At 40.9% G+C, this 20,750-nt stretch overlaps 1 protein-coding gene across 2 annotated transcripts in view; it reads right to left on the bottom strand.

The window, feature by feature from the left end:
* RGS7 (regulator of G protein signaling 7) overlaps nucleotides 1-20,385 on the bottom strand; it is a 269,469-nt gene extending 249,084 nt beyond the window's left edge. For both annotated transcript variants that reach the window (XM_039217413.1, XM_039217412.1), the window contains exon 1: nucleotides 20,289-20,385. In XM_039217413.1, the coding sequence (XP_039073344.1) occupies nucleotides 20,289-20,385 (97 nt within the window). The remainder of the gene's footprint in view (nucleotides 1-20,288) is intronic.
* Between the last annotated feature and the right edge of the window lie 365 nt (nucleotides 20,386-20,750).

The raw sequence follows: 20,750 nt of genomic DNA, 5'->3' as shown, positions 1-20,750 counted from the left end.
GGAGTTAGAGCACAGGAGTGCAAGAGCTCTGTGACAGCCAGAGAGAGGAGGTAGTCTGGGGTATGGGTTTTGGACTGGTTGGCTTTCATATGGAAAGTCCTTGCAGGCCAGACCTTCACCGTCTCTAGAAACTGGCTACCCCTGAGGGTGGCAGTCTTCAGGGTAATCAGGACCCAAGATGTCAAAGAAGCAGAAACTATGGGAAATAAAAAATATGGTTAACAGACCACATTAGTAGCTGACACTGTGCTATGGCTTAAGGATTGCTTGACCGCTCAACAATAGAGATATAAAAAAATTAACAAGCATTTATTTAGCATCTCTGCAGGGGGGAGGGTATAAAAATGGATGACATCTAGTCCTAATCTCAAGGAATTTACAGACCCAAATTAAGGAAACAGAAATGAACACCAGGCCAAAAGAAAACAGGCAGAAGGGGATGATCATAAATGTAAGAAGCTGACAGTGATTTTTAAAAACTTTGAGAAAAATGTAATGCATAACAAATGTTTGAGAGGCATACCTTTCTCCAGCTATGTGTATGTGTGACCTCTCTTCCTGTGTGATGTTATTTCTTTACACTCCCAGATAAATTTAGGACTGAAACATATACTAGTAAAGGAAGGCCATTGCTCTGGGGCCAGTGACTTTCTTCAGAGGGGTGTCCCCTAAGATCCCAACTAGGTAGCGTGCACATGATCATCAGTACTCTGGAGATGGGCTGGGGAAAAGAGTGGGTGCCCCTGGGTTCAGTAATATAGATTTGCATTTATTTGCCTTTTCCACTCCAGATCTCCCTACTGTATCTGATCTTCTCATATCAGGAGATTCCCCAAATTTCCAGAAAATAGACTGAGTTCTTTGAAAGGTTGCGTGGGGTAGGGAAGGGACCTAGCGTCCCAGGTGCTTTAGATCCATTCTTTCAATGAATCCATCTTTTTTCAGCCCTGCTCCTCAGCTAAGTCTTTCATAGTACACAGTTCAGTGGGGCAAATTGGCTCATTTGTCACTGGTTCCTCTGCTGCAAGTTGAGTTACAGTTCTGTCCACTCTGCTAAGAGTGGACACTTGCTTCTCTTCCATAGCTTCCCTTATTCCGAACCAAAAAATATTATTTGCGGATCTCACCCATTGTTTTCTTCTCTCCCACCTGTCCCCCTTGTTCTTGTAGATTAACACCTTTCAAATATTCTTTTATCACCACTTCTGTGGGTTTGAGGAGGAACAGAAGATAAATTCTACTGATCGGTGTTCCAGGTGTAATGAGAAGCTCCCAGTACAGTTAGGGGGACTGTGCCTTCTGATTTCTGTGACATCCACACATTTCAGTGTCTGACTGTACAAGGTGCTCAACAAGAAACGATCACTAAAGAGGCAGCTGCATAGGACAAATGCACACGCTGGCTGCAAAGTTAGACTGGTTGGGTTTCACAAATATTTTCTGAGCACATATCCCATGCCAGGACCATGGACACTGGACATGAGGGTAAAAATCAAGCCATGGTTCTCCCCTGCCATGATCCATATGGCGGCGAAATCCCCTTGGAAAGGGGTGAGTCTGCAAAATCACAGTGGGATCCAGAGTGTGCATCACCCGGGCTTGTTCCTAGTGTCAGTTTCTAACATCTGGGAGGAAGAGAAAGCTGCAGAAACCTGATGACATTCAAATAATTTAAAAGCTAATGGGCAATACCCTGTGGCATCGATTCATCCTTATAAATGCCATCTTCTTTGGATCCCTGCAACGGGCAAATCAAGTGTGGGCTGTAGACCTCAGTGGCAGCACCAGGTGATTCACTGTCTTTGATTCTTAGCTTATTTTAATTTCAAGAGGGGAAAAATGATGCTTTATTTTGATGTTTCAGCCTAAAGACCATTTTAAAAAGAAATTTCCACCTAAAAGGAAAAAAAATATTGATATAACCAAGTCTGGTGCCAGATACGAAGAACCTCTGGGATAGAGATGGCAATTGAGGATAATTAAGAGGAATGTATTATTCTGGGCTCATTACCAGAAGCCCAGGTTAAGCTAACTTAAGGAAAGTGGGAATTCACTGGCTCAGTAGCTGAAAAGTTTTAGGAGCCACTGGATCCGGGTGCTTAAAAGTTGTTGCCAGGAGCAAATGCCTCTGCTCTCTTCTGCACTGGCTTCCCTTTCAGACATTTTCCCACTTTCAGGTTTATACCTACCAGCTTAGCAACATGCAGGAATAAAGAGGCTTTTCCTGCTAAAGTACTAGCCATGAGTCTCTAGTTTCCCAAGCCTAAGTCACGTCTGTCCCTCACCATTGATCCTGGGATTAGGTTGGCCCACTCCAACCACATGGATGGAGAGTGTAATGAGGCGATTACCCAGAAGAAATCCAAGCAAATGCTGCTGAGAAAAGGAGGGGTGGCTTTTGAGCCATCAAATGCAATAGCTACTAATTGCTGTAAGATAACACTGGCCTTGGGAGTTTTGGCTACATCACCATTTTCAAAAACTCCCTAAGTTCTTAAACACGCCAGACTGCTTAGCACCGACGGGTGGTTCTGAGTGCAGCTATTTTTGAATTATTTACCGATCTTACACTGCATTTGCCCCCATCAACCGTTAACATCCCTCTCTTGCTAAAAGGCCACCTGACCAGAAAGGTTAAGAGAAATATTCAGTAACCTCCAGAGAAAGGGTTGAATACTTATTTTTAGCTTTCTGGTATTTGATCATAAATGCTTTCAGCCTGGAATGACTTCAATGAGATTTGTACCTCTGAACACTGCCAAAAAGGGAAGGGGAAAAAGTCAAATATTAAAGGAAACCTTGCTCTCGTCCAAAAGACGAAGATTCCTTACATTTTTAAAGAAAATGGTAGTTCTATTTTTAACTCCGTTTTTAGGTTCTTTAAGGTTTAGGCTAAGAGGAGAAATAGGTCTGATAGCAGAAAACTTTAACACCCAAAGGTTTTATACCCAGTATGTGTTAACCCTGTATTAACAAGTCCTTGATGGAGGGGAGAAAGCGGATGTGCCACATACAATCCGGTTGTCTATATTCTCAGTATTATCTATAGACGGGTCCTGGAGAATTCTAAAAGGGACTTGTTCTGAGAAATAAAGGTCACTAAAAACACAGGATCTCATAAAGACAGATGCACAGGCCATGAAAACTGACCTTTTAAAAAAGAGGACAAACTACTTGGGTAGTTTGTCACCTTAAGATACCTATCTGTGGAATGAGTGATCAAGAAGCCAATAATGATTCTTTGCATCAAATTTGGGTCAAGATTTGCTTTGCTTTCCACATCTTTTCAGTCATTGGTGCAACTCCTTTGAATGCATCTTCCACGTTGACTCTTGGAATGGTACCTCCGTCACCAAACTCTGCTTCAAATTCATTTGAAGTTGGCAGTTTTAGGTTTCAAATTGCAGTGACTTAACACCCAGACCCATCCTAAGATTTTACTGAGCAGAGGGCTGCTCCCACAGAAGGGGATCCTTGGCTGCCATGATATGTGGGACAGATAGGTCCATTTGATTCAGGTGTGATGTTTCTCAGAGTGAGTCTCTCTTAGGATGCTCTTCATTTGCTCCCATACCTCTCTTCTCTTCCTTGACGAGGGTCACCACAGCCTCTTTTAGTTTTTATTTTAGAGAGAGAGGGAGGGGGCAGAGAAATAGGGAGAGAGAGAATCCCAAGCTGACTCCATGCTCAGCGTGGAACCCCACACGGGGCCCAATCCCACAACCCTGGGATCATGACCTGAGCCAAAATCAAGTCAGATGCTCAACCCGCTGAGCCACCCAGGCATCCCCATCACAGCCCTTCTAGATGGCTCCACTCCACTCCGAACCCCATGGCACGAACAATCTAGCATTTAACAATACGCCATCTTACATGCCTACCTAATTATTTCAAGATGCGAAGTTCTGCTCTCACAAGAATTTTAGCATGGCTGCGATAAATACCTTCTGGTTTGATCCTTCACTGCTCAATCCCTGAGCCGACGATCTGAAGCTCCGCACACAAGCATTTAGGTTGGAATGATTATTGAAGTTCAAATTCCCAGTACTATTCTAAGGTGGAAAATCTATTGCTTATACCAACAATAATTAGACTGAAGATCACAGTAAAGTGATCTTTGGACTTCAGTTAGTATCTATTTAGTTTGAGGCTGGATGTACAGTTTCTGTTTAAAGAAAGAATATATTGTCCTTCCTCTGTGCTGCACTTGATGGCCAACTGATTTTTATTTACATCCTGGGAATTCTTTGAACACCAGTTTCTTTCACATGAGAATTCAGGACTCTGCAGTAAACATGGGGGAAAAACAGGGGGAAGAATTTTGCTCAGGAGGAACCCTAACACAGCAAAAGAAAGGGTGTAGTTTTCAAACCTCATCTTTGTTTGCATGGTAAAATTTGACCTGGTGAAAATAATTCCCCAAATCTCCAGCAAGAGAGGTCATGGGCTACGTCCATTCCACAGCACAGACTAGAGACAGAATTGAAAGTCCAACCCTATAACTTTCCTCTTCTGTCTTTCCCTGTTCTAAACAAACACTCTTAAATCAACTGTTTTCCTTTCTCAATAGAGCCCTGCATACGAGGGGAAAAAATGGGATTGGCACAGACAAATAATTTAGTACATAATTTTTGAAGAAGAAATTGAAAAAGAAACAACTACCCCAAATACTCCATTGTCACTAAATGTGACACAGGGCAGTTAGGACAAAATCTCATATTTGCACAGAAAGCACAGCTCTTTCCCTGGCAACAGGCTGAGCAGTTATGCAAATGCTATGAGGCAGTGGCAATCTGACCCAAAGAATAAATGAAAAAGACAAAAGTGGCTAACAAGGATACAAATACGTCCTGTGGTGATCAATGATAAGAATAAGTCTGAAAACTGCAACGTGATAATCGTGGTATTTGGAGAGAAGTAAGGGACATATTGCTGTGGAATTTGGACGGGCCAAGATTTGGCCCATGTTCTGGGAACATTCGGTACTTTGTTCCTGTGTCTACTGCTTAGTCAGTGGAGGGCAAAGGAGGAGGGAAGGCCAAAGGGAGAGGGTCCAGGGTTTCCGGTGCAGTGATGGGTCTCCGGGGAGTTTATACAAGCACAGTTCCTTCTTTAGCCCTCTAGCCATCGTTCTGTTTGTTTCTGTTCTCTTCCGTTGTGTTTCTTTACGCCATCTCATACTTGTTCAGCACAGATCAGCATGCAGTTTTTCTTCTTCTTCTCCTAAATAAACATGGCACTTTCTCACCAACTAAGGTGCCAATGTCCTAAGGTGAACGAACTGATACTTGTGATCAAGTCTCAAAACCAAACAAAAAGGCCACTTCATTACTATTCATGTCACCTTCCCTTGAGAGGTTTCTTATTGGACTGATTTCTCTATGAACAAAGAGACATTTTCTAGCTGAATACAGAATGAAACAAGGAAGGAAAAAGAACTTAAATTATTTTAGGGAATCAGATTATGATATATATTATACTTGATAGAACATGTAGCTATACGTTATATAATATGACATAGTTATATAATTTTATTATACTATCATAATATGTTCAAATATATACACATTATTAGATTAACCTAGAATCAAATGTCAGCTCTACTGCTTACTGATGGTAGTACCTGGGGCAAGTTATTTAACTGCTCTTTTACTTATCTCTGTAAGAACACTAATATAAATATAATATACCTAAAAAAGTTAATATTTACTGAGTGCCAAGTACATTGTAAGCACTCAGTAAATGCAAGTAGTTGCTATGCTAGCTTCTTTGACCTAAATGTGTTCATAGTCATATGTATATATTTCATATTCATATTCATAGATATGCATATATGCATAGAGACAGAACTGTCACTTAACATATAATGTTCTTCTCTGCAACATGAGAAACAGGACTAAAATCCAGGTCTCTTTTCGCTATTCCAGACAGGTTTTGAAGAATATTTACATTCGAATATGGGAATGTCCAATGTTGTGAAAATTCCCTTTAAGCCAAATAAGAAAATTTAAATTGAGAGTGTTTTGGGGCTCTGGAGAAATTTGTAGATTGTGTTTCAATTTCCTGATCCTCCATCTTGAAACCCATCTAAGCTAGTAATAGACAGCAGAGCAGAGCTGCCATTATTCTAGTGCTCCCCACTGAGCTAAAAGCACCGTGCAGTGCTGGATGCCAACAGAGCGAATAATTAGACTGAGTACTCTTTCCACTGCCAATGAATCCAGAAGTGAAATTTGTTGTGAATGTACCTGAATGCCCAGGACATCAGCTGTCCTAGGAGAAGTCATTAACGTTTGTTGAGTGTCTTCTATGTACCAGGCACAGAGTACTACAGAGGATACGAACTGAAATGAAAGATTATTCTTGTTCTCCAGATGCTTACAGCCTCTAGGAAGAATCGCGTCATGTGCCCATTGAGGATAAAATGCCACATAAAAGAAATTCCATGAAGAAGAATGCAGTGCTAGGAAAACCCACAGGGACGAATGATTATTGCAGGCTTGCCCAGGGATGGGGGTGGGATGGGAGGGAGTAAGGACGAAAAGCTCTCTCTCCTAGAATTCTGGGAGGTGAGAATTTACAGCCATTTTACTTAGTTCTGGGAGAGAGAGGTGGGAGGGGGGAGAGATGAAGGGAAAACCAGATTGTATCATCAGGATAAAAAGACAGCACAAAGCTATCAGCACAAAGTAGGTGATAGATGCACTTTGAACACGTTTACTAATTCATTATTTCGCAAAACACCTCCATACTAGCAATTCAGTCATCAAGATTTATTCATACTTGGGGATAATGAAGACCTTAGTGTCATCCTAACTAAATGTCTAACGCTAGGTTTAATTTGGATTGCATCTCAAAAGAAAGCAATGTTAATGGATTAATTCAAAGAGGTAAGCTCTTCTTTAATAGGCTTTTCTTTAGCAACCTATCATTTCTGGGATTTTAGCAAATAACTAGCAAGGAACAAAAATAAGCTTTTCAGGTCTGTTGATTTAAAGACAAGTCGACATTTGTGAGAAATAATTTCCAGAGTTGACTACTACAAAATGAAAATATCTGCATCAGTGAAATCTCCGAAGATAGATTTGCAAGACTGGCTGTGACTTGCACTCTTTTGTTCTCTCAGTAAATGTCCAGATAGCACAACCCCCTGAGTACTGACACTATAATAACACAGAAATTAGTTAAGAAAGTAAAAATGTGGGGCGCCTTGAGTGGCTCAGTTGGTTAAGTGCCAGACTTCAGCTCAGGTCATGATTTCACGGTTCATGGGTTCAAGCCCTGCGTCAGACTGTACTGACAGCTCAGAGCCTGAGCCTGCTTCATATTCTGTGTGTGTGTGTGTGTCTCTCTCTCCCCCCCGCCCCCCGCTCATGTTCAGTCTCTCTCTCTCTTTCAAAAATAAATGAACACTAACATTTTTTAAAAAGAAAGTAAAAATATGATTTATTTAAGGAAGAAAACCAGTATCAATATGTAATTATCTTTAAGTCCAAATGATAAGATGTGAAAAGAGTAATTAACAAAACTTTATGTCCCACTTCGATGTGTATAGTTATTTTTTGTGAGGAATAAAAGATAGGACACATTAAAGAGGATTGAAGGCTATAAGGCACTTTGAGAATGGGCAGAACGATTATTGTTTAATGAAAGTATCAGGACTTAAACTAATACCTTCTCAGTACCCACTAAGAAAATCTTGTGCCAGATGTTACAGAGCATCCAACATAGATAATTCCTTGGTCTTGCAACATATTAGCTGCCTAGGAGGGAAGAGAATTCCAAATCCAGGCCTAAACCAAGCCTCTGAAAGGGGTAATAAAAATCATCATGATAATATTCAGCATAACTATAATAATGATTCTATTTATTGCTCATTTTCTATGTGTCACACACAGAAGTAGAGACTTTCCCAGTAACATCGACATTAAGAAAAAAAAAAAAGAAAGATAAAGCCTTAATGTCTCTTTTTGTCCTTGTTCATCTCTTGTCTAGTTATCTAAATATTTTCAAACTATTTATATTTTTAACACAGGATGAGTAACAAGTTCTATTTTTTGGTTACTTAGTCTATATAAATTCTTCCTTGCTCTTTCATGTAAAAGCTGCCTTTTTAAGGGATACCCTTTTACTGAATCTTTCCAAACTGCTAAGTCAACTCTGCGGTTCAACTTTTTTAAAATGGCATGAAATGGTCCCAATTCTGAGGAGCTCCTATTCATTTGGTTTTGAATATGAGTAGGACGTTTTTCTATTTCTCTCCAATTTCCTTCCACGTCATAGTCAATGCCTCACTTGAAGCCTCATGTGCTCATGAAAGGGAGCAGTGACTTCAGGAGACTAGACTACGGGTGGCCCTCTGATTCCTTTCACAAGTCTCAGTTGAAGTTCTGAACTTGTCATCCTTAAGCCTGATTTGGTGTTATATCTTAAAAATAACTAACTTTCTATGTGGCTAAATCTTATCTGTATTGATGACCTCCAGGGCTTTCATATACCGCCGTGTCCTCATCCCTGGATTTTTTTCTTCTTTGGCTTCAATTGTCACTTTTTAGTACAATCTGGCATCCACTGTAAATCTGAAGAGTCCAGATGCCTATAAAGATAGTTTTTAAATGCTAAGATAAAATTCAGCACCAGCTGGGATTCCCCAGACTTCCAGAACAGCGTTTGTTTATGGCTGCAGTATGTTTTCTTCCTTTTCTATTGTCCCTTAACCATGCCAAAGTACTCTCAACGTTGCCATGTAGAAATTCTAAATAAAGCATATCAGTTGCCCCTTTCACGAAGTCTCAAAAAGAAGCTACAACATCAGTGAGGCTCAATACTTCATAGAATCTTGGCTGTGTTTGCACAGTCACTCTGTTTTTAACTATGAGCCCCAACAGATTCCCAGGGACGGACAGGAGAACTATCAGTTTATCCACACAGTTCTTTTCTGGAGAAATCCGTAAGAATAGCAATCCAGTATTCCGTAGGCACAGGCATATCTGTCCAGTAAAGTAGCAGCTGGCCCAGTGCGATGATTGACTCTTGAGGTCTGTACATAATCTTAAGTAGAGAAATCTATCTCCAGAGATTTATTTACAGCTGTTGCTCATACAGCAATAAAATGGGTCAGTTGTGTTGGGAAGAGGCTTTCCTGTAGGGAGGACATTATAGGGAGAAGCCAGGGTTCTGAGTAAAAGATAAGGTAACAGAACTATTCCAGACAAGCAACATGGTTGGTTGTCTTATTTGTAGACTTTGTTAGACACACTTATGTATTTGGACAGTTTTTCCTCCTTGGAATGGAGTAATCTGGAGGAGAAATCAACCCCAATCACAACGATAATGATTTAAAATATACAATAGCAAACTCAGATGTTTGGAAAGCACTACAGGGAAGCAGAGCCAGTTACCTGGAAAGAGGAACAGTTAACGGTCCTCATTGGTACGTCTATTAAAAAAGAGGAAGTGGGGCACCCGCATGGCTCAGTTGGTTAAGCGTCCACCTCTTGGCTTGGCTCTCATGGTTCATGAGATAAAGCCCCATGTCATGCTCTGCGCTGATGGTACGGAGCCTACTTGGGATCCTCTTTCTCCCTCTCTCTCTCCTCTCCTCTTCCTCGCTCTCTCTGTCTCTCTGTCTCTCTCTCAAAATAAATAAACTTAAAAAAATAAAATAAAAATAAAAAAGCTAACGCTAAAACCAGCATTTAGATATTCCTCAATTTGTACTGTTTCTTCTAACACTCTGGTGAAAATAAGATAAGTAAAAGCCTGTCTTTCATCTTGGTCACAACGACTTGAAGCAACCATGTTATAAAATAAATCATTTCCCTACAAATACAGGGAGAGCCCAATAAATGTCTAACCTCATCATTTCCCCCAATAAATGTCTAACCTTATCATTTCCCAGTAGCTTTGAGCTATTAGAAAAAGAATTATCTAGAATGTATGCCAGAATGTCCAAGCAGCTGAGATTAGAATTCTTTGCTGTTTCTAATCACTTACTGGTGCTATTTTACAATATGGAAAGAGTGACAACAAAGAGGGGGTGAGGAACCTTTCATAGCAAAGATAATTTCGTTGATTATGTGACAGCTCAGCTTCTCTTCTCATTCTCCCGTTGGGCTGACTGTGTAGTTACTCTGCGCCAGGCGCCTTGTCACTTTGTCAGAGAGGGCGTGGCAAGGAGGTGACAAAGAAAGGATGGGCATTTTGCAAATGTTCCTGTTTCTCACAGAGCTGGTTAGCATCTTGTTTTCTCCGAGAATTTGTGTTTTCTCAGAACTCAGATTTAAGAGCCATCAGTATTTTCTTAGAGTATTTTTTTCTTTCTTATTTACCACCCAGAAATTTCTTCTGCATTCTTGAATTGCCTTTGGGCAATCATAAGAACAGAATATTAGAAGCACAATTTCTGCCAACATATTTTATAATTGTTTTGAAAATCAATCTCTTTCTGAATTTCTGTATACCCCACGATATCCTTTCCAACAGCAGATTGAAAAAAATATTTCACAGGAAGCTGTCAGTTTCAGAAAGGAACATCTTAGACTCTTAGAAGCATCTTATAATTACCTAGATAGTCTTACAGGCTCCACAGAAAAACATTCCAGATTACTCATTCTCATTGCCTTTAAATTGATTCCAAATATAATCAGGGTTAAGTCATACAAGGCATCTTGAGAGCTTTTCTCAAAACCAGTTAGATGTAAAATATGTACTTAGAAAAACTTGCAGGGCTTAGTCCATGTCGTCGAGCTGGCTCTCTTTTGTCTTACCCGTACCACCATCCACATGACAAAGGTAAACCTACAGATTGTGGCTGCGTGACACTCATAAATGTGCATATGCCCCTTAGAGGAATAAAGGAGAAGAGGTAGGATATCTTTATATTATTACATTTAAGCTCATAGACACTGACCAATTTTCATTTACAGGACTGAGAACAGCAAAGCAACACAGAGAACAGTGTACATTGTTAGGCAGCCGTGTTAATAACAAAATATAAGTAATGATTCCGTATCCAGTACTATACAATATGACAATTCCTGTTTCTATGCATTGGAGCAACTCCACTCGTCACTCCTTTTGATATCAAGCAGGTTGAGTGGGAAAGTAGGACAGAGGGAGAAAAATGAATGGTCAGAATAAATTCTAGAGAATTAAAATGCTTTTCTGAGCCTTAAGACTAGAGACCAACAGAATCATATCCAGCCTTGGAAACGAAGGACATCCTGATTTCTGCGACAATACGCGTGAGCCTGGAGAACATTATGCTAAAGTGAAATAAGCCAGATATGAAAGAACATGATAGCACGTATATGAGGAATCTAAGTTGGTCAAACTCATAGAAGCAGAGAGTGTAACAGTGGTTATCAGATGCGAGGGAAAGGGGAAATGGTACAAAATTTCAGTCACACAAGATGAATAAGTCCTTCAGATCTACAACATCATAGTGCCTAACATTAACAGTATTGTATTGTATACTTAAAAGATTTGCTAAAAGGGTACCTCTTATGTGAAACCTTCTTCTCACCCCCAATGAATGAATGAATGAATGAATGAACGAACAAACAAGGTGGGAGGAAACCTTAGGAGGTGATGGATATGTTTATGGCATAAATACTGCTGATGGTTTCACCAGTTTATACTCATCCCCACACTCATCAAGTTGTGTACATTAAATATGTATAGCTTTCTTATGTTATAAGACCTACATACATAAAGTAGCCTAAAAAGAAAAAAATGCCAAAGCCACACAACATACAAAGTATTAGACAATTTTTCTGACCACGGATTTTGGTCTTGCCAATTGGCGGGAGGTCATTTATATGAAAGCACATTAAAAGTGACTAATCTGGGACATCTGGGTGGCTCAGCAGGTGAAGTGTCTGACTCTTGGTTTCAGTTCAGGTCATGATCTCATGGTTCATGGGTTTGAGCCCCGCATCGGGCTCTATGCTCACAGTGCTGAGCCTGCATGGGATTCTCTCTCTCCCTCTCTCTCTCAAAAAGAAATAAATGAAACTTTTTTAAAAAGTGACTAATTCTGAGAGAAATGAGAAATGGAATTAAGTTGCAAAAGAAGGACAGCGATAAGATTCAACTCTTTAATTATCAACATGTTTATGATGGAAAACCTTCACAAGCTAATAAAAGACAAAAGCTAGAAATGCAGGAGTGGCTGACTAGAACTCCCTCTTAATTTCTACCATTTTATCCTCTTTTTACAATGCTTGGGGATTTAGAACGGGCACTAGACTTTTTGGCTCCTAAAAATTTGTTCCGTAAATTCAATCTTCAAATATGTTAAATGCCTGATTTAATAGGGGCATTTTTATTTGATAGTTGTTAACAGGTAGTCCTGCAGACTTTTCTGATTGCACTGGGCTGCTTCGCAGCCATGGTCGAATTCAAGTTTAATGAAAACCCACACCATTTACAAAAAAATTGAGAGGAGAATTCTGGTTTATTTTCTGCTATAGGAAATACCATTGGAAACACGGTAATTTCATGGTCAATTGATTGAAGGAAATGCAACTCATCCAATAGGTGAAGGCTTATTTCACCATGATCTAGAATACCTGGAATGCAGAATGTCCCAGAATAGGAGAACATTTGAATGATCTAAAGAATCATGGCGTTGATGACAGTAAATACATTTCATTATTAGCTAGGTTAATCTGTGGGGAGTAGGGTGGTGGTAGTGGATGTTTCTAGAAAAATTACCTGAGGTTTGGCCTAGCCTTGGTTTTAAGCTCATCTATCATAAACACAGTGATGGCTTTACCCCACATTCTTCTATAGTGCGCAGACCTTGATCCATTTTGAACAAAACAGATTAATGGAGGGTTTGGACCTCATGCACCGATTGGTCTTCTTTATCAAGACTCAAAGAAAACCACTGGAAGGTTTTTCACCTGAGTGCTCCATTTCCAGACACAGAATAATGTGATTCTTAGTCACTTACCTGAGATCTTTCCAGAAGTGAACTGAGGCCACAGTCCTGCAGGCCAGGACTTAAAAAGCAGACGTATGTGAACCACACATTCTACTCGCCCCTAAGCGCTCACATCCAAGGTGCACCATTGGTCCTCTGATATTCTCCTTCCGCACAAAACTCCAAAAGAAATCTCATCTACTCAGCTTCTAACAAATAAGTTACACAAACCAGACCTCATGTATTTACTGTACTCCTAAATACCCATGAATTCCAGGTATGTATATTCAAAGGCTGGGCAGTTTACCGGCTTGTTCTGTGAGGATCTCAAACTCACTATGTTCAAAACTTACATCCCTTCTCCATCATCTCCATGAAAAGAGAGAGAATTCCTGTGTTTCCCAGTTCATTTGTAAAAGGCGTCATTGCGTGTTCATTTTCAGGTCATAAATATGGGTGTCCTTGTGGCCAGTGCCTTCTTTCTTACTAGATCTAACCTCTCACGCCTCCCGCTCCACCCTACCTTCTTGAATCCTGCCACCGAACTGCGAATGAAGCCCATTCTCAATCCTTGAAGTTTCTTACACATCTGATTTTTCCTTCAATTCCACTGGTCCTATGGCTCAGGCTGCTATCACCTCTGCTCCAGACTGCAGCCTCAGCTCCCGTCCCTGTCTCCCTTGTCTCCCAACTGAAATTTACTCCCTACTTTTTCCCCAGACAAACTGCCATCAAAAATTTTTGATAATGCCATTTGCCTGCCTAAAATTCATCAATTGCCTCTGACTCTTCACAGGATAAAATTCCGATTCCTTAAGCTCCTAACTACTGCTTCCAGTTCTAACTTCCTCTCCAACTTCCTCCACATGCCTCATCCTATGTCAAGGTCACTGCAATTTGTGAAGTTCCCTGAGCTTACTAGGCCCTTTCAAATCTTGAGTTTTTGAACAACTGTTCCCCTTTTGTCTGCTTAACTCTGATTCATCCTTTACAGAGAATCTTAGATGTCACCTTCTCCAAGAAATGCCTCTGACCCCAAGAGCGTGGGTTAGACTTCACACACTCCTCAGTGCTCCGGGTTTACCCCATCGTGAAAATTACCTCACCTTACGTGCTGGTCTCCCCACTAGGGAGTGGTTTCCTCAAGGACAGAAGCCACGTCTCACTTCTCTGCATCTCCAGGGCTTGCAAATGTTCACAATCTAGGGGGGTTTCTGAGGCATGTATAATGTATTACTAACAAACAGAAATCTACAGAACCTGACACAGCCAGCCCTAGGAACCCACCTCAAAACATTCTGGAATGGACTTCCAGGTTCTTGTTCATGTAATTTATATTATAAATAAAGATCATATCATTAGATTCCAGAGAAAAAATATTTTTTTACTTAAACACAATTCAAAGCCCGAAACCACTGACAAAAGGTTTTTAAAAATCCAAATCATTTACGTGTTGATAAAGCCATACAATCAATAGTGTAACCACTTTCTCGGTTCATATGGATGCAAATCGTTCCTCTGTCATTACTGTTCTTAGTTACCTGGTTCCTCTGTCATTACTATACTTAGTTACCCACTTAACCAATACTTAATGAACACCGCTATGTTGGACATTGTTTTTGGTGCAGGGGTTACAAAACTGAGCATATGGAACCTCCTTATAGGTTACCATATTCTCTGGAGGATAGACATTAATCAAATAGTCAAATCAAATACCACTAATGAGTTTATAACTATGCAATAGAATATAGTACTCCAAAAGGAAATAGCCTCATTTTATGAGAATAGATAAGAAAGAAACTGGCTTAGACCCAAGATGAGGAAGTCTAAACTGAAAAAAGGGGGAAAAGGGAAGAAGAATTTAAAAAAAAAAAAAAAAAAGACTAAAAAGCCTAGCAGTGGAAAGCTTCCATGGCAAGAAGGAGCATGGTGACGTGTACGAGATGGAAAGTAGCCCTGTGGCTAGACCGAGAGAGTCCTCTGAGAGACGAGGTCTGACAGGCAAGTAGTAGCTGAATGTTCGGTGGGGAATCCTGTTCAAGATTTTACCTTAATTCTAAAATGGGAAAAGGATTTAAATGAATCAGATTTGCAACTTGAAAATACCAGTGTGGCTGCCCGATGGAGAAAGATAGGGCAAGGTGCAGAGTGGAGGTGGAGACCAGTTAGGAGTCAATGTGATAATTCAGGTGGAGTGGAGGTGACAGTGTGGACCTATAGCAATACAATAATTGTTAACATGCTACATAAGTAGTTGCTATTTTAATATAAAAATCAAAATAAGAAACACTATGAAAGAAACCATTATTATTAAAAAGAAAATCCCTGGGGCACGTGGGGGGCTCAGTCAGTTAAGCATCTGACTTCAGCTCAGGTCATGATCTCAGAGTTTGTGGGTTCGAGCCCTGTGTCAGGCTCTGTGCTGACAGCTCAGAGCCTGGAGCCCACTTGGGATTCTGTGTCTCCCTCTCTCTCTGCCCCTCCCCTATCCATGCTCTGTTTCTCTCTGTCTCAATAATAAATATTTTTAAAAATTAAAAATAAAAGAAAATCTCAATGTTTGACTCAAACTCTTAAAACATTAAATATTGAAGAAACAATTATTTATCTCATTGGGACTTAAAGTCTATTTATTTTTATTAGACTCTTAAACTCTATAAATATCCATGATTGTGAATGAAGAAAAAATCTACATCCAAATAATATTCAATATTATTATAATGTAATGTATTTTCCAGAGATAACGCACTCAAAAAAAGCCCTATTTCAACATTTTGTTGTTAAGCACCCAAAAAGCTATGTAGTCAATTTTTTAATACATTCAAATATGCATGTAGCCAAGGTAAATGCATGTAGTAAAACACTATCAAAGATGGACCAAATGTTGTGGAAAATGTAAAATTAATAATTTCCTCTTATTCACAAACTTGTGCTGCACCTGGATTTGGATCAATATTCTGCTGCCATTCAGAGTTTAAATACAAAGGATTTGTGGATGATGTGAGTGTCACAGTTTGCTACCAAGGATTTTCAGGTGAGAGATGAATAAACACTGTTAAGTTACAGAATATGAATTCTAGGGCAATAGTTACCTCACAGGAGTAAGGCTTATGAGACTCATTCAGAGAAAATCCCCAGCAAAATCTGCAAATATTATATTTTTAGCTTTATAGTTCTTTTTTCCAATTTGAGGATACAATTGTATAAAAACTGCATGAGCACTTTTATGATACTCATGCAGTCATATTTTGGTTTCATCTTTCATTTTATATTGTGGTGGAGAGTTTCAGTTCAAAAGTAAGATGTAGTCCCACATGAATTGTGAGGATTCTGGGCAAAACAACTCCTAAGTACACAGACTCTTTTCAGAATCTTCTGGATTTATTCCTTATCTACCTTTAAAACGTGACTTGAAGCAATTTATAATATTAATCCCCCCAGTCTCTCTGTTTCTCTCTCTCTCTCTCTCTCTCTCTCACACACACACACACACACCACCTTAAAAGAACAGCAAGAAAAGACAGACAAAAATAAAGCCAATTAGAAGCAAAAAGAAAGTAGCTACGTCAGTGATGAGTCAGGTGAGAAAATACCAATGGGATGTTCAGTTTAGCAATGAGCTTCCTAGAAACTAGAGAAAACAAGAAGAGGAAAATAGAAGTTACACATTTCTTACTGCTTTTTTTTAAAAAAAGGAAAAAGTCAAGTTTATCTTCAAAGACAAAATGTTCTTAGTATTTATTTTAGAAGAAGTGTATGTCGTGGGCCCTCTCATAAGCAACATAATGAACATGATGTAAATATCCTCAATTTATATTTTGCAAAAGTTAACAAAGGAGTCCGTAAATAATCATTTCTCTGCCTACTCTAAAGGCTTCTGTATCATTATACGCTAACCTCAGAAAGGACTGGGGTAGGCTTGATTGAGACCAGATTGTAGTAAAGAAAAATAATAATCATCATCAGAGCCCTCGAAAGCCCTAGAAAAATCTGCGCAAGCAAGTTGGCGACTGCACTCAGAGCCCCGGATGAAACACCGGTGTGGCCTGGACCTCAGTCCATACTTCGGAAGCTTCAGTGTTAAGACTGAGGTTCTGACTTAGTGGGTCTGGGGTCTGGGGCCTGACCACTCTGTTTCTAACAAGCTTCCAGGCGGTGCTGATGCAACTGGCCCGCCGACCACATGTGGAGCACCAAGACTTTAGGGAGCACCCAGGGTGACCTGAAAGAGCTGCACTAATAGTACTTGGGATACGCGTCCCTGTGAAACAGTCCACAACAAGACAGACTCCCAACAGTCACGCCACCCTCTTCTCACACATGACGTCACTCGTTCGGCACAGCTGGTTCCTGGTTCTGCTACGGGCAGTGACGCTAGTAGACCCCTTGTGGCACAGGAGCTCCGCCCGAGAAGATGGGGCCTCCCACAGAGCAGAGGGGGCGGCAGACAGAGGAAGGGACGCAAGCAGCGGGTGCCAAGTGGGGCCACGAAAGAACACAGGAATTAATTCCAAATCACCGTAAGAAATATCAGGGGAGGAAAATGACCACAAATCCCAAAAACTGCTAGTCAAGCAGATGGGGCTTCATACCATTATAATTTGGGGATAGTAAGACAAAGAGGTTGGTAAATACCAGACATAATACTGTCATGCCAACCTACACCAAAAGAGCTCACTAAACCTGTGAGGCAGAGCGCTCCTGAAGTTCCTAGGAAACACAGAATGATAATTAGAAACTAATTGCCTTAATATGAAAATCTCATGGATCTTTCTCTTTATGTAGTAACTACCATTGCTGTTTTGTGTTACTGACTATCCTGCATCTATATATCCAGCCTTACCTTTAATTTTTTTTTTCTTTTAGAGAGAGAGAGCTCTAGGGGCGCCTGGGTGGCTTAGTCGGTTAAGCGTCTGACTTTCGCTTAGGTCATGATCTCGCGGTTCGTGGGTTCGAGCCCCGCGTCGGGCTCTGTGCTGACTGCTCAGAGCCTGGAGCCTGTTTCAGAGTCTGTCACTCCCTCTCTCTCTGACCCTCCCCTGCTCACGCTGTCTCTCTCTCTCTCTCTCCTAGAAATAAATAAAACATTAAAAAGAGAGAGAGAGAGAGAGAGCACAAGCAGGGGAGGGACAGAGGGAGAGAGAAGAATCCCAAGCAGGCTCCATGCCCAGACAGAGCCTGATGCAGGACTTGATCCCATGACTGTGAGATCACAACCTGAGTTAAAATCAAGAGTCAGACACTTTACCAACTGAGCCACCCAGGCACCCCTCCAATCTTACTTTTTAATTAAGATCTTAATATCATCAAGCATATCTTCCAAGACGATGTGACACTGGAATAGTATGAAATTTTGTGGGACTGTATTGGGATTGTATAAGGTACTGCTACTTGAAGAACTCAACTGAATATTTTAGATTTACTATTAGAGCAGGTAACTCAAACTTACAGCCCAACTTAACCTGATGAGCTAAACTTTTCTTGTTCAGCTGTTTTCGTTTATGGATATTGTCATTAAAAACTCCTCAGGCCATGTACCGTTGACTTGACCACAGTTCCCAGGGAAGACAGGTACGTAACTCAAGAGAATTTATCTGCCTGGAATCTGACTGCATTTTGGGCTGCAACCTTTGCTTTAGAGTATTTATGGAGGTAAATTCTCTCATAGGTCATCAAAGTATGAGTCATTTTCGTATTGTGTTTAGATGTAAAGTTAACTTTAAGTCGCTGACTGCAAGAAGCTTAATATTTCCTAGGGGATACAGGAAATGTCCTATATTTGTCTTATAAGACAAAGTAGAGCATAATAACTGCTATTAGAGAAGCAAAAAACAAGGTTTTTTTCAGAGCACAGATAACGAAAGCTCAGGACAGTTTTCTCCAAAGAGCTCTCTGAACTGGCAGTTGAAGAAGGGGTAAAAGTCTGCAGGCAGAATGACCCAGAAGTCGGGAGGTGAGGTGGTGAGAAGGGAAGAGACGGAGTCCAGCGCCAGATGTGAGAAAATACAGGCTATTGTCAAAGGAGAGCAAGGGACTGGAATAAAGTGGGCATGAAAGAAGTAACGGGAAAAAGGGGGCATGTTTTGTGAGAGCAAATGTTCTATTGCAGCTTTTGCCTGGTCCCTGTTCTGCCTCCTGTCGTCAGAGAAAAGGAAGCCCCTAAACACCAACATGTTGGCCTGCCTAGCTGTGTTCTGGTGGCTGTTACCCTCTCACCAAGGCGGAAGGCCTGCCGGCCACTGCTCTTCTCTCGACTCTTGTACACAACGAAGAACTCTCATCCAGGAGCCCCCCAGGCACCCTTCCCCGACAGGCTGCACACCGGCCTCCTGCTGACTCATCGTGAAGGCCCCGGCCTGTCTGATCCTGCCTCCTCTCCACACCGTGCCAGCCTGGGCCCAGCACGCCTACGCCCCACAGCTCGGCCATCCCGTCTCATGGAGCCAGAGAACACACTTCTAACTTACTCCTACCCATTTCTCTAGGGTTTTTCTAGTTACTTCTAATCAGACCTGTGGGGTTTCCCTATTTCCGCTAACGACTCCTTTGTCTCACAGCCACCCAAGTGAAAATCAAAACCTACACCACTGGGTCATATCGCCTAAAGCCTATATGCCCAGTTATTCAACAGATCCTCATGTTTTCCCCTGTGTCCTTCACTCCCCGGATGTCGGAATGCTGGCGCCCAGACTATTCCTACACAGGCCTTAGACCCACCACGGCGACGGCAGCCCCCACTGAACGCCAATCCACCCTGAGCGCCTCCATCCCAATGTGCTCTGCGAGAGTGCCAAGCATAGTTACGTCATAGTTACACTCTTTGGATTGGCTTTCAGAGACCCTCATCATCTGACCCAAGTCTGTCTGCTCCATCTCGACAGCCTCTTACACATCCTCACCCTTGTCCCCCCCCCCCCCCAGTTCTGCACACACAGCTGGGGACCTCAACGCAGATGGGACTCCTCACTCTTCAAACTCTGCTCACCACTGCTGTCCAGGAGCCCCTCCCAGACTCCTCATTGATTTCTTCATCCTCCCAATCTCTCTCTATAATCTATGCCACACTGTTTCACGTATCTTTAAGATCATCTTCTATTCTTTCACATCTGTTCATTACGTTTTTGCAACTGACCCAGAGTAAAATAAGGTCATGATTTTTACTTGCTTTTTTTTCTTTTGATTTTGTTTTGCTGCCATTCCCAGGGTCCAGCATGATGTGGAACCTGGTGAGGGTATTTCATAAGGAGTTAGTGACTACATGAGTTAGAAAGTTTCAATACTAAGTGACGAGAATCGATTTTAAATAGTCATGTCCATGGTGCTGGAGGAAACAGTGCCGTGCTGAATGCACACTTACCCGAGAAGACACTAGGTATCTTGGAAAGAAAGCTTTTGACGGTACGAATAGGAATTCCATTTTTTTCATCTTGCATGCGTGCTATGACGTCTTCCATCTACAAATAAAATAATTAAAACTTTTTAAAAGTCACACTTTTAAGAAAAATCAGTTCTTATAACAATTACACCAGTTTTCCCAAACCGAGTATAATAATACCACATTCTTGCCTTTCTACACTTCGTCGTGTTAATATTTTTAGTTTGGTTAAAGGATGATGGAGAAAAATGTAAGAAAAGTGGCCATTTTAAGCTCTATTAAGCTACTAAAAGGAATTCTTGCTATCAATATTACCTCTCTCTCCTGGTTTCACATTCTTTGCTTATAAAGGTTGACCTAAAAGAGTGTTTATTTTTGAAGCTGTTGGAAACCACTGTCGTAGCAAAATTCTCACTTCATTAATGTTATGAAACTCCATGCAAA

Source organism: Hyaena hyaena, unplaced genomic scaffold (genome assembly GCF_003009895.1).
Source record: "Hyaena hyaena isolate Hyena2069 unplaced genomic scaffold, ASM300989v1 scaffold_686, whole genome shotgun sequence".
NCBI classification, from domain to species: Eukaryota; Metazoa; Chordata; class Mammalia; order Carnivora; family Hyaenidae; genus Hyaena; species Hyaena hyaena.
This window is presented reverse-complemented; position numbering and strand designations above follow the sequence as displayed.